Below are 13,586 nucleotides of genomic sequence, written 5' to 3'. Positions count from 1 at the left end.
CACTCCTCCTGTTATCCTCTTTATTTTTATCTATTTTTTATCTTTTATCTCTTTATTATTATTATACTCCTTATTTTCCAGCTGCTAATTCCTGCTAAGGACATGCACGACTAAAAAGAATTTTTAGGGGAATTGAGAGCCCTGGGTGATTTCATTTCCTCACACAAAGAGGGTTTTTTTTTTTCTTTACACATTTTGCTGTATAAATATTCTGGTGCTGTTGAGTGAAAGCAGAGCTGGACCAGGAAAACCTCACAGAGGAGTAGAAAATCAAAATTTATCTTATTAGATGGAATTGTAGAGTCCTGGAATGATTTAGCTTGGAAAGGCCATGTCATTCCCATGGCAGTGACATTCCCATTATCCCAGGTGGCTCCAAGAGTCCAAGGTGGCCTTGGCCAATTCCAGCATGGATTTCCCCAGGCTGCAATTCCCTTTTTGTGCAGTCCTTGTTCTCCCTGGGCACCAGGAATGCTGTTCCCACACACTGGGCTGAGTCACTGCAAAGGCAACCAGCTCAAATACATCCTCATTGCCAAGCTGAGAGGGAAAATACTCCGGGAAAAAAAAAAAAAAAAAAAAAAAAAAAGGAAATTATTTATTAGAAAACAGGTCTGCCATGTAAAATGAGGCACAAAGGTGAGCAGAGCAGATTGGTTTTCTGTACCTCAGAGGCAGCATGAGCACAACCTCTGATGTAAATGTTACTATAGTAACAGTGCTTTTATTTAAAAGCCCATTAAATAGACATATCAAACACATCCAGCCTGTCAAAATGAAAGTTAAACTGCACAGCCTGCTGCTTCAAGGACCACTTCTTTTTTTTTTTTTTTTTTTTTTTTTTTTTCCAAACTTATATTTTTTTGCTGCAATTTCCCCCTTGAATGCACTCAGGATGCTCTTCTTGCCAAATGGCACCGTGGCATTTGGGAAATAAGCTGCACTAATGGTGACAGCAATAATTACCTGGGACCTCTCCTGCAGCCAGGTGAAGGCTTAAAAAGAGATGGAAATTCCTGCTGGGAATTTGCTGTAGATCATTCCCTTCTGCCTCCCTCAAAAGCTTATTCCTAACAGAGCTGAACTATTAAAAAAATAAAGAATATGTTATGAAATATTGCACTGGTTCAGCTGAACTTCCCTTGGGAAGCCAGGGCTGTTTGGAGCCACTTGGTTTTCCTCTCTTTTTTCCTTCTTCCCTGTCCATGAGGAGCTGCTGTGACTCTGCCCCTCCTGGTGTCAATTCTGCCTCTCAAACCATGCTTTGATGATAAAATAATTATTGATTTGCATAAATGAAGAGTTTTATCTTGTGAGTGTCAAGGGGTTTATGGTTTTTGTGCTTATATTTTTTTCATTTTGGAAACTTCCCTGTGCTTGCTGTGGTGCAAACTCCTGGTGTTCTTTGCCTAAAAGATGAACAGTTTGGATAAGGGATGGAGGGACAAGAAAAGAGGGAATGGCTTCACATTGAAAGAAAGTTGGTTTGGGTTGGATATTGTGAAGGAATTCCAGGCTGGGAGGGTGGGGAGCTCTGGAATAGAATTCCCAGATTTGCTGTGGCTGCCCCTGGATCCCTGGAGGTGTCCAAGGCCAGGTTGGAGCACCCTGGGACAGTGGAAGGTGTCCCTGCCATGGCAGGGGTGGAATGGATGGGATTTAAAATCCAACCCAAACCCAGCCTGGCATCTCTGATCCTCCTCAGATAATCTATATGCATGTAAAACCAGGCAGGAGATTATTGACTCAGGAAAGCTGAGCAGGGGATTAGGAATTTTTATTTCTAAGAGATCAGGGAATTATTATTATTTGCCACACAGAGGCTCTGTGGCTGTATCCAGCATAATTGGTGGAAGGAATTGCTTTAATGTCACATTTTTAAAATAAATAAACCCTCAAGGCAGAATCCTGTTCTGTTGGAGAACAGTTCTGTGTTTCTTGCTCACACTTAGATACAAAACATGCACATAGGTCACCAAAATCTCTTCGTGTGCATTGCAAAACCACTTGGGGCTTGGTATTTTATGGTATTTTGTTGTTTTTCAACATGAAACTCGTTGAAAAGCTTCTGGATCCTTGTTATTTTTGTAATGCTTTGAGGGAGAAAACCGGAGGTGAAACAGAGAGGCTGAGAGATAAAAAAACATTTCCTTGTTTGTATTTATAATAAAAGCCTCTCCAAAAGTTGTTCTAATTCCACAAAATGGGAGGCCCTGAGCAGAGGGGATGCAGTGCTGAGGCTGGAGAACATCCTGGATCCTGAATTTCCATATCTTAGTGAATAAAGCACAGAGAAACTGAAAATCCTGGAGTCAAAATGGCACTGGCAAGACAGAAACTCGGGGAGATGGTTTGGACATGAAGAGAAACAAGAGAACAGGGATGAAAATATTTGAGCAACAAGATGTCAATAAAGTAATAGAATTTAAGAATCATTTAAGTTGGAGAAGCCCTCCAAGGTCAGTGAGTCCTGACCCCCACCTTGTCCCCAGCTCTGAGTGCCATATCCAGAATTCCTTGGACACTCCAGGGATGGGCACTCCAAACCTCCCTGAGCATTTCCAGAAATGCTGGAAATTCTTTCCAATATCCAACCTGAGCCTGCTGTCTTGTCCTGTCCCTGTTCCCTGACTCTCACCTGGTTCCCCAATGCTGTCAGGGAGAGCCAGATCAGCCTTAGGAGGCTCCAGGAGAGCTGATCTATAAAGAAAGACAAAATAAAGTGGAACTGAAGTTTACACAAAGGATGATCAGCATGAAACAACATAACACACGTCAAAGAACTCTGACAGGAGGAATTACCTGTCTTCTGTCTTCCTCAAGAGGATTAAGCTCAAGGAAATTTTAGTTTAGTTATTATAGGAGGGCAAAAAAACCCTTCAAAATAAATAAATATGCACTAGCAGAAGCTTTGTAGGGGATTTTTTTTTTCTGGTTGGCTGAACAGCAGTGGCACATGGGGAGGTGAAAGAAAATTCTGTTAAATGTTTGTCTCAAGATATTCTAAATAAAAGGATTTTCTAGTGGCAGCTTTTGACAGCTTTTGCTTATGCTGTGAAAGTCTGGGATATGAAAGCTTCAGTGGCTTCCTAACCTCAGACATGAGTTGTGTTTAGTCAGATTTCCCAAACTGCCATATTAGAATCAGGAAATATTTTAAAAATAGAATTTATCAATTAAGAGAGGGTTATTTTAATAAGGAGTGAAATTGGCTGATGCTGCTTTGAAGAAATGGGTTGTGAATTACAGAAAGTCAATAAATAAATTAAAGCCTATCAGTGGGTTTGCTCATGGGAGAAGTGTTTACACCACCCAAAAGATAGTTCAGCCTAGTTACTTCCCTTGCAATAGGGAAACAAAAATATTTGTCTTCATAGTCATGAAGCAGAGATAATGAGTTTGCATTTCTTTTAAAATCATATTGCTGAAGAGAAAAAAACATTGTATAAAACCCTCAGCTTGGCCTGGCTGGGACTTTCCAGTCTCTGGTTCACTGGTTCTATATTTTTTTCTGCCTTGTACAAAAGGATGAGCACAAGCAAAATTAAAGGACAATCTTTCTTAACAGGGCTCAGTCCTTGCTTGAAATTCCTTGAAATAATTTTTGGGTGTTGTTTTTTTTTTTAGTTACAAGTTCCTGTTAAATGCGTGGTATTGCTTTACATCTCCTCAAATGCTGAAGTGAAAAAGGGTCAAAAATGTGATTTATTCCATAACTTGTGGACTTAAAGGCAATTTATATCAAAAATAAATTAGAGCCAGCAGGTAATGGATATGTGCATTATAGCACAACCAGGTCCTGAAATATTTGAATTAATTAACATCATTATGAGATGCCAGGCCAGGCTGGATGAGCCTTGGACAACCTGGTCTAGTGGAAAGTGGCAAGTGTGGAATGAGACGGACTTGAACTTTTCCGAGGTTCTCCCTCCTGCTGTGTCTGTAGGAATTTTAGTTTCCTCCTCCTTTGTTATCCCTCCTGCTCCTGGTCAACATCGGTGTTTTTGTGCCAAAGAGGAGATTCTGATGGAACGTGGGGAGCAGATCCCAAATCCCCCCGGCTGTCCCCTCCTGTCAGGGAGTTGTGCAGAGCCAGAAATTCCCCCTGAGCCTCCTTTTCTCCAGGCTGAGCCCCCCCAGCTCCCTCAGGGATTCTCCAGCCTCTTCCCATTTCCCTCAGGGATTCTCCATTCCCTTCCCATTTCCCTCAGGGATTCTCCAGCCCCTTTCCATTTCCCTCAGGGATTCTCCGGCCCCTTCCCATCTCCCTCAGCCTCTCCCGGTGCTCCCAGCCCTTCTCAGCCATCCTGTGTGAGGGTCCCGGTGTTCCAAACCCTTTCCTACTATCTCTTTTGAGGATCCCGTTGTTCCAAACTCTTTCCCGTTATCCTGTGTGAGGGTCCCGATGCTCCAAACCTTTCCCCGCTATGCTTGTGAGGGTCCCGGGGTTTCAAACCCTTTCCAGCTCCTTTCCCGCTATCCCGTGTGAGGGTCCCGCTGTTCCAGACCCTTCCCAGCTCTTTTCCCGCTATCCCGTGTGAGGGTCCCGAGGTTTCAAACCCTTTCCAGCTCTTTTCCCGCTATCCCGTGTGAGGGTCCCGGGGTTTCAAACCCTTTCCAGCTCCTTTCCCGCTATCCCGTGTGAGGGTCTCGAGGTTTCAAACTCTTCCCAGCTCCTCTCCCGCTATCCCGTGTGAGGGTCCCGGTGCTCCAGACCTTTCCCAGCTCCTTTCCCGCTATCCCGTGTGAGGGTCCCGAGGTTTCAAACCCTTTCCAGCTCCTTTCCCGCTATCCCGTGTGAGGGTCCCGGGGTTTCAAACCCTTTCCAGCTCCTTTCCCGCTATCCCGTGTGAGGGTCCCGGGGTTTCAAACATTTCCAGCTCCTCTCCCGCTATCCCGTGTGAGGGGCCGGGCCGGGCGGGGCGCTGGGCCGGGGCGGGGCGGCGGAAGGGCCGGAGCTGAGGGGAACCGGGGGAGGCTGAGGGGAACCCGGCGAAGCTGTGGGGAACCCGGGGAAGCTGAGGGGAACCGGGCTGGGGACGGAGGGATCGGGGCTGAAGAGAACCGGGGGAGGCTGAGGGGAGCCGGGGGAAGCTCAGGGGAGCCGGGCTGAGGGCTCGGGGCTGAGGGGAGCCGAGCTGAGGGAAGCGCCCGTCCGGGGCTCGCTATCGGAACAACATCGTGACAGCGTCGCTTCAGCCGCCGGTCGGAACCCCGAGAGCAAGGAGAAGCAGGTTGGTGAATTTACTTTATATCCCCTTTTTTTATCCGCTTTTCCCCCGCTTCTAATTTCCTGAGCCATCCCCCTGAGCGCAGCCCGCAGCCGGTCCCACATCCCGCTGACAGATCCGGGAGGTTTCAGCCCTTTCCCTCCTTATATTCCCCGAGATTCAAAAGAAAAATAAATCTCGGTGAATGTGCCCTGTGAGTCCCCGATGCTGCGGGAGCTGTGACAGAAGAGAGCTTGGGAAAGTTAATGAGTGGTACAGCATTTGTAAATGGAGTTTATAATGAACACACGGAGAGCCCTTAACGTCCAGGCGTGCCCATCAATAACGTGGATATAACCTTGAAGTGCCAAGGAATCCCAGGAGTTCTGCACGTAAGGAAGGACAGATCCAGAGCATGGATGAGGAGCATTTTCACTATAAACAAGAGAAATTCCACGATCTGCAGAAACTCTGAAGAGTTCGGGACGTTTCGCTGTCGAGTTTTGGGGTCCAGGCTCCACCACCAGGTTTTAGAGTTGGATTTGTAGCTGTGCTTCTGCCCAACTTGCCTTTATTACAGCTTTAATATTAGCAAAATTATTCAGTGTGGGTCCTACTCATTTCTATTTTGTGTGTACCATTTACTCAGAACTCTTTATTAAGAATGATTTTTAATATATTCAGTGGCAAGTGGAATTCCACGCTCAGACCAACGGGGCTGGAAAGCCCTTGCTACCCTTAAAGAAAGGTCAGAAGATGTTGTGCATAAACATTATTACTGAAATATTTTTATGCTTTCTAGAGATTTTTAATATTCAAAACCAGCTGTAGTGCAGTGCTTGCAAAACTCAGGGATGGTTTATGTGGTTTTCCATTCCCAGTGCAGATGTTTGTGGGTCCTGCTCATTTCAGGTTGTGCTGAACTTGTTTCCCATGCTGATAAGCCAGGGAATTCTATGATTTCTTACCTGTAAGTGAAAATAATCTTATTTCATTGCTCTTCTCCTGTAAATAAAAATGATCTTATTTCATTGCTCTCCTCCTTGCCTGTCATACCTGTTGTGTTTTGGTTTTAATCCCAACTCTTCTTGCTCAGCTATTCTGTCTGTGGTTGATATGGAGAGGAATATATTATTTACATAAGAAATCAGAAAATTTCTTGTACACAGCAGCAGTCAGTGGTTCCAGAATAATTTGAGATGTAATTTTTCCCAATTCCAGAATAATTTAAGTTATGTTTGTTCAAAAGGACCCCAAATCCTCCCTTTTGCACGGACACTTCCCCAGTCACAAATAAACCAATTTGTCCTGGCTGTGTCAATTTATTCTCCCCAGGACAGAGCTTACAAGTTTTAACAATTCTCTTTATTTAACTTCCTGTTCCCTGTAAATGTTCCTGTAAAACTTGTGTTCTTTCTTACAGTGGAGTAAAAAAATTCTGGCAAGTTCACTCTTCTCACTGGAAAAGATTTTGGGAAATCCCTTCTACTCCAGCAGTGCATTTACCCTGGATAAATGGGATTTATCTGGAGCTGTCTCTTTTTACCCAATTCTGCAAAGTTTACACAGGGAAGGCTGAACTTTGAACAGAAAAGGGGCTGATTCTGTGGCCATGCAGCTTGCAGGGCTTTTTGGTCAGGAATGTTGTTGGAGCTGGGATTGGGAAAACACCTCTGGAAATCCAGCCTAGGTGGATGTGACAGGAGGTTCTGAAAAGTGGTTTTGCCTTCTGCTCCAAATATTAAATTAGTGCTGACATCAAAATCTCTGTCTGCTCTCTCTATTTTTTATGTCAGAATCCCCAAAATCATTTAAGGTTGGAAAATCCCTCCAAGACCATCAAGGCCGACTTTGTGCCCATCCCAGAGCACTGAGTGCCACTTCCAGGAATTCCTTGGGACACCTCCAAACCTCCCTGCCCATCCTCACCACCCTTTCCAGGGAAAAATTCTCCCATCAGGAAATTAAAAAGCCTTTATCTTCATTAAACTACATAGAAATTATAATTTTCCTTCCCTATGGGGTTCTGGGGCTCTGTGGTTGTTTTCTTCTCGGTGTAAATGGATATTTCATAGGGGAAACTTTAACACCCAGGACCTATGGATAACTTTATCAATTTTGGAAATTTTTCCAGTTTTCTAGGAGGTGATCTCTGCCAGTTTCCTGCTGGGAAGTGGTTGAAGGATGGACAGGGAATTTCTGTTGCACCTGTAAAAGAGGAATATGTGCTGTTTCTCATTAAACCATTTATAAGTGTGAATATTGTACATTTATGTCAAATAAACTCTTTTAAAAACGTATTTTTTATTCTGAAATTAGGAAAAATCCAAGTAATTTCAATTATTTGGAAAGAATTCCTGCCTGTATCTTTGTGAAATGACCTGCTAGCTCCATAATTCCTCAGGCCCTCATGGCTCTCTGATAGGAATAAACTAATGGAAAAGGAAAAGGTGAGGTGGGTGATCCACCAGCTGTGCTGAGAGCCAAATTATCCCCCGGGGCTGGGAAAAATCCAAGATTCCCTCTTTAACTGCTGAAAATGGAGCTGAAAAAGCACCTGGAGGATGGGGAGAAAAGTGACTGGGATTGACTGATCCTGCAGAGCACAGAGCTGCAGAAATTCAGAGGAATTTTGGGGAGAGCAGGCAGGGAGAAAAAGATCTGGGAATTGTGACTTGCCTGCTGCTTCAGGTAGATATGGAATATAAAATAAATGTATTTTCCAGGATATACAGCCCCTAACTGCAAGGTCAGTGCATTACATAACCTTGGCAGGGCCTCTTTTGGCTCCAGGGATGTTCTCAAGGAAACTGTTCTCAGAAATATTTCAGGAATGGAAACCTTTGGAGGGATTCCCTAACTCGAATTTCTCACCCTGGCATTTGCTGTCTGACTTGAGCTGTGGATTTTACTCAGCACTCAGTTCTTGACTGCAGCAGCAGCAGCCAAACTCTCCTCTGTGGAGCTTTGAGTATGAAAATATATTCAGATTTTAGCAAAATTTATGTAAGTATTGGATGAAAATAAAAAAGAAGAAAGTATCTAAATGGAGGAACAATGATGAAATACTGCTGTAAAGTTTAGTGAAGTGTTCACTGTTGAAATGGATGAGTGCTCCTGTGTGTGCTGCACTTGGAAAATTCTGATTTTTTTCTCCCCTTCTGGCCTGTTCTTCCTTTCCTGGTGTAGGGAGAAGTGTCTCTCCCCATCCCAGAGTCTTGGAATGAGATGATTTTTAAGTTTCTGGTTTTCCATGATTCTGTTTACAAAGGTGTGAGCATCAAATGAACTGAAATACACCAAAATTAAATAATGGACTGATAATTAGAAGCCCTCCATTAATTTTCTGTGTGTTTTTCAGGTCAGCTCTACAAAACAAGATGTGTTGGCAAATCATCCCAACCGTGTTTGTGCTGATGGGTAAGTCACTAAAAAAACATCCCAAAAACCAGTTTGGGATAACTTTTCACATCAGGAAACATCAGGAAAAAATATGTGTCGAGTCAGGACACATCCAAATAAATTCCCTGGACAGATTGGATGAGATAAAAATTTGTGGGGAGTGGGTTTTGTCACCCAAAAGTGCAAGGAAAGATCCTGTGCTCAGCCCACTCCAAATGCTGGATTCATTAACTGGGAAATGCCTCTGACAATATTGGCATCTGCTCTGCAAGGACAACTGGTATTTGCCTCTCTTTTTTTTTTTATTTTTTAAATTAAAATAAGGATTATTTCAAGGGTTTTGATGATGGTGCTTAGGGACAAAGCAAGCCCTGTAATCCAGTGGAGTTATTTTGAAAATTTGTGTTGTCTTTACAAAATATAAATCATTAGATTTAGGTACCTTTTATATGCATAACCACCTTTTTATCTTGCTCTGTATATATTTTATCCACTCAGTATCAAATATTGCATTGTTGAAATTCTTTTTAAGTCCCTTCTGTGATCTGAACATATTGAGTAGCTTTAATTGGAAAAGCTGGATGCTGCAGGGAGGTTTCCTGGCATGTCAGAGCAGTTTGTCACCATCTGATGGCCCTGCTCACCCCAGCCCTGGGGACAGAACTGCAGGTCAGGCCTTCCTCTGGGTCATTTCATGCTTTCCATTTCGAAGGAGAGGGGCTGAGCATTTTTTTTTTTTTTTTACTTTAAAAGATTTAATTAATCCCTTGAGATGATCTGTGATCCACGAGGGGAAGTTCCTTAGCAGAAGAGATGAGCTGGGGACTCTGCTGGTTCTGTGTCCTCCTCTGTGTCACTTTTTTGTCCCTTTTTTCATCATGGATTGTGCCCTGAGAGTTTGTTTGCTCCACTCCTCCTGCTGCAGGCCTAATGAAACTGGGATTTACAGAGACACAAACTCTGTTTAGTGGGAGAGGAGGGAAGAGCAGAGCCCTGCAGGAGTCTGCAGAAAGCAAAGTAACTCTCTGCATCTTCTGTTTTAACAGCTGTTCTTTAGACCTCTCATTTCATATTTTGATATTATTTAACTCATGTTAAATAATAACTCATGTTATTATTTAACTCTGTGCTGGAGAATTATGAATTTCCATTAATCAAACAGCGCCAGAGATATTCTGATATTTCTTATTTTGGCTGTTGCAAGGCATAGAGCATCAATTAATTTCTAAACTGCTTAAAATTTCTGCCCTTCCTGAGCAAAATGCAAAATGCACCAATGCCCCTGTGCCTTGCTGCAAGTAGAGCTTTCATCTTTAAATTCCCAGAGTTTTACAGGAACTTATTTCCTGCTTGTCCTTCTCTAAACCATTGTGAGCACAGTCCAAGCTATGACATCAACAAATGTGCTCAGTGCTTTTATTTTAAGTCTGATGCAAAAAAAAAAAAAAAAAAAAAAAAGATAATTTTCCTGCCTCTCACTTCCCAGATAATGCCCTGGGGTTGTGCAGTTGCACCCACAGTAATATTGTCCTTTTTTTCTTGAAGAGTTACACTGGGACTATGTTTTATATTTACAGCAGGATTATATTTTTATTGAAATGGAGCTGTTTTAAAAGAGCTGGAGGGGATCTGTTCCAGCACTGTGTGGGAAGATGAGACTCATACCCAGTTTAGGATTCACTTCACTTTAGGATTCACTGCAGTTTTGGGTAATAAAAGCAAATTTATCCCAGAGAGATGCTTTGCCTATGATCTTGATTTTTTTTTCAAGAGATTGAGAAAACAAAAGTTTAGGTGCGGTGAGGTTGGGGTAAAAGGCTGGAATCTGTGACACCCTTCAGAGAGGATATTTTTATTAATTTTGTTTTTACCTAGAAAGGATGTTTTTTATTAATTTTGTCTTTACCTCAGGGTACAACCCCTGGAAACAACCTGATTTTTACCTAATGAATACATTTCTGTATCACATCAACCACTCCCTTTTAATTGTTTAAAAAAAAGACAAAATTTTCCTTTCATTTCCAATACTTTTCCCTTTATATTTGCAGACTTCCTTCAGCTGGCAGCTGCCCATTGCATGGTCCATCCAGTTCCTCCCAGGAATTTCACACTGCCTTGTGTGCTGCTGAATGAGACCTTTCTGAGCCCTTTCTCAGCTGGTTTGAGAGGAGAATTTGGAGCATCCAAAATCAAGCCTTTAATGAATGAAGACAATTTTCTGTGTTGCCTTTGGAGTGCCAGCAGCATTGATTGTTCTTTGTACAGAGCAAGCATGCAGGCAAGGAAGTTTATTCCTTCAGAAATAAATCTCTCTGCTCCTCAGCAAATAGGTGGGTTTAGCACTCCAGGGCAAAAAGGTGTTAATTATTCCAAAAATATTTAGGTTTTTTTTGTTGTTTGGGAGGAGAGGGGTGGGTTGGATTAATGGGGATTCACTTTTATTCTGGGCAGGCAACACAGTGAGGCAAAATCTTTCCTCAGGGTGTAAAATCCTTCCTCAGAGTGGTAAAATCCTTCCTTAGGGTGGTAAAATAAAATCTTTCCTCAGGGTGGTGAAATCCTCCTCAGAGTGGTAAAATCCTTCTTCAGAAAGGTAAATTCCTTCCTCAGGGTGGTAAAATCCTTCCTCAGAGAGGTAAAATTCTTTCTCAGAGTGGTAAAATCCTTCTTCAGAAAGGTAAATTCCTTCCCCGGTGTGGCAAAATTCTTCCTCAGTGTGGTAAAATCCTCAGGATGGTAAAATCCTTTTTTAATGTGGTAAAATTCTTCCTCAGGGTGACAAAATCCTTTGTCAATATGCTAAAATCTTTCCTCAGGGTGGTAAAATCCTTCCTCAGAGAGGTAAAATTCTTCCACTGTGATAAATTCCTTTTTTAATGTGGTAAAATCATTCCTCAGGGTGGTAAAATCCTTTGTCAATATGGTAAAATCCTTCCTCAGAACGTGGTGGAAGATGGAGGAATTGTACAGCCCAGTTTCAAAAGGAAAAAGAGAAGTTAGCTGTCTTTCCAGGGGAATTGTGAATAAAATATGGAGCTCTGCATAAAAGGACATAAAGCCAGATCTTCAAAGGAGTTTAGACACTGTGAGGAATATTTTAAATATTTTTGGTGGATGTGAGCTTTAAACTCCATCAGCAGGCAGAGCAAATGGCATCATTTCTACATGAAATATGAGGCTTTAAATAATAAATATGCAGTAAATATCTGTACATGGATTAGGATTTTATTTCCCAAGGTTTTTTTTTTTTTTCCTGCTCCTGTCTCTGAGGAACACAGAGCTGCCATCCTGCTGCCAGGAATCTCATTGACCTCAGGAAGGTAGAATTTCATTTCACAAATCCCCAGCTGAGGACACAGCAACCACCATCAGCTTCATTTTTCTTCACCCTGCAGCCTTGCCCCTAAATCCAGGTGAAAAATATTCCTTCTTTAATCATGACAGTGCAGAACCACATGGATTATGAACCTTGGAAATGTTTAAGGTGCCCAACTCAGATTATTCATCAATATTTTCCCATTTGTGGTGCAGCCTCACTTTCAGGAATATCTGTTCCTTGTCCTCTCTTTGTGAGTTCTTTCCAGGAATTTATTTTATTTTGTTGTAATTCAGTTCAGAAAAGTGTGATGCCTGTCTTTTGTCCAGATTGGAGCTGGAACATGGAATGTTGGATTAGAGGCAAGCTGGATCTCTTGGTTTGTAACCTGCAGCTTTTGAGGCTGGACCTGAGAGCTGACCTGAAGGTGAATCTTTTGTACTCTAAGTAAGTACAAGCCCTGTTAAATTTGTCTGGAAAACTGAAAGCATTTCCTAAAACATCAACATTCCAGCTTCCAGCATGGTGGGAGCTTTGACTTTGCAGATTTTACTTTGTCCTGTCTAAAAGGAATCCTGGTTAATATGGGAAATTTGTGGTTTTTTGAATGAAAAATGGTCAGAATGGAGAGTCCCCATTCTCTGTCCGTCCTATATTTCTAAAAATATTTTAATGAAATCAGCATTAACTTCTTACAGTATCTTTGTTGTTAGAATTTCTTAATTTTAAAGTCTTGATTCTGCTTTTTATTTGGTTTTGACCATAATATTGTGTCTCTTGAAGTATTTAACATGTGATGCCATATCAAATGCTGCTGTCATCTCATTGTCACTGTGCTGAATATTCCCTGGAATGCTGAGAGATGGAATCATCCTGGCTGTGCCATGGGCAGGTCTTGTTGTATACATTGGTTATAAAAAGATCTGTTTGATTCCATGAAACCACCCTGGTTTTTTTTTTCTGGATTATTGATAGGTTTGAAGGATTGCTATAAACCCCCAGACTTCATTTCCTTAGGAAAAAAAGATAAACTGCAATAGCTGAGTTAGCTGAACTTCCAGGGAAGGACTTCCTGAGCAGCCAGATCTCACTTGGCACAAATCATCCCTGTAGTCAGAGCACAAACCAAGTGTGTCATTCAGGAATAAATATGGTTATTTAGCTGGCACAATATTTTAATCCCATTTTGGTGAGGTGGGTTCCCATTTCCAGTGTTCCTCATGACTCTTGATTCCTGAAATACAATTCCATGGGTGTTTGTGGGGGAAGCAGCTCTGTCTTTGCTCTGCTCCATCCAGGCTCAGCTGCACAGGAAAAGCTTTGCCAGTGATCCCAGAGCAGAAATCTCTATATTGCAGTTTTTTTGGGATGCCAGCAGGTTGGAGCCCCAGCTGGGCTGAAGAGGTTCCTTGTGTTGGGAAGGGAATTCAGTGAGTGCCCTGCAATTCAGGAGAGCAGGCCCTGTGGCCTCATCAGAGTCTCTGTTTGATTCCTCTTTGCTGCAAAGATGAGAAACAAAGCAAAACCTTGGAGAACTCATTTCCCTCCCCACATTCCATAGGAATATTTTCCTTTTAGGGTCCCAGTGTTCTGGGGGAACAGCAAACACAAGCATTTGGGAAGGTGACAGCTTTCCCTGTTGGCTTTCTGGTACCTTA

At 42.4% G+C, this 13,586-nt stretch overlaps 1 protein-coding gene across 1 annotated transcript in view; it reads left to right on the top strand.

The window, feature by feature from the left end:
• Nucleotides 1-5,096: 5,096 nt before the first annotated feature.
• LEPR (leptin receptor) overlaps nt 5,097-13,586 on the top strand; it is a 30,775-nt gene continuing 22,285 nt past the window's right edge. The window contains exons 1-4 of the mRNA XM_014891091.2: nt 5,097-5,234; nt 8,572-8,630; nt 10,661-10,942; nt 12,258-12,375. Of these exons, the coding sequence (XP_014746577.2) occupies nt 8,591-8,630; nt 10,661-10,942; nt 12,258-12,375 (440 nt within the window). The 5' untranslated portion in view covers nt 5,097-5,234; nt 8,572-8,590. The remainder of the gene's footprint in view (nt 5,235-8,571; nt 8,631-10,660; nt 10,943-12,257; nt 12,376-13,586) is intronic.

This window comes from Sturnus vulgaris, chromosome 9 (genome assembly GCF_052056855.1).
Source record: "Sturnus vulgaris isolate bStuVul1 chromosome 9, bStuVul1.hap1, whole genome shotgun sequence".
In the NCBI taxonomy this organism is placed as follows: domain Eukaryota; kingdom Metazoa; phylum Chordata; class Aves; order Passeriformes; family Sturnidae; genus Sturnus; species Sturnus vulgaris.
This window is presented reverse-complemented; position numbering and strand designations above follow the sequence as displayed.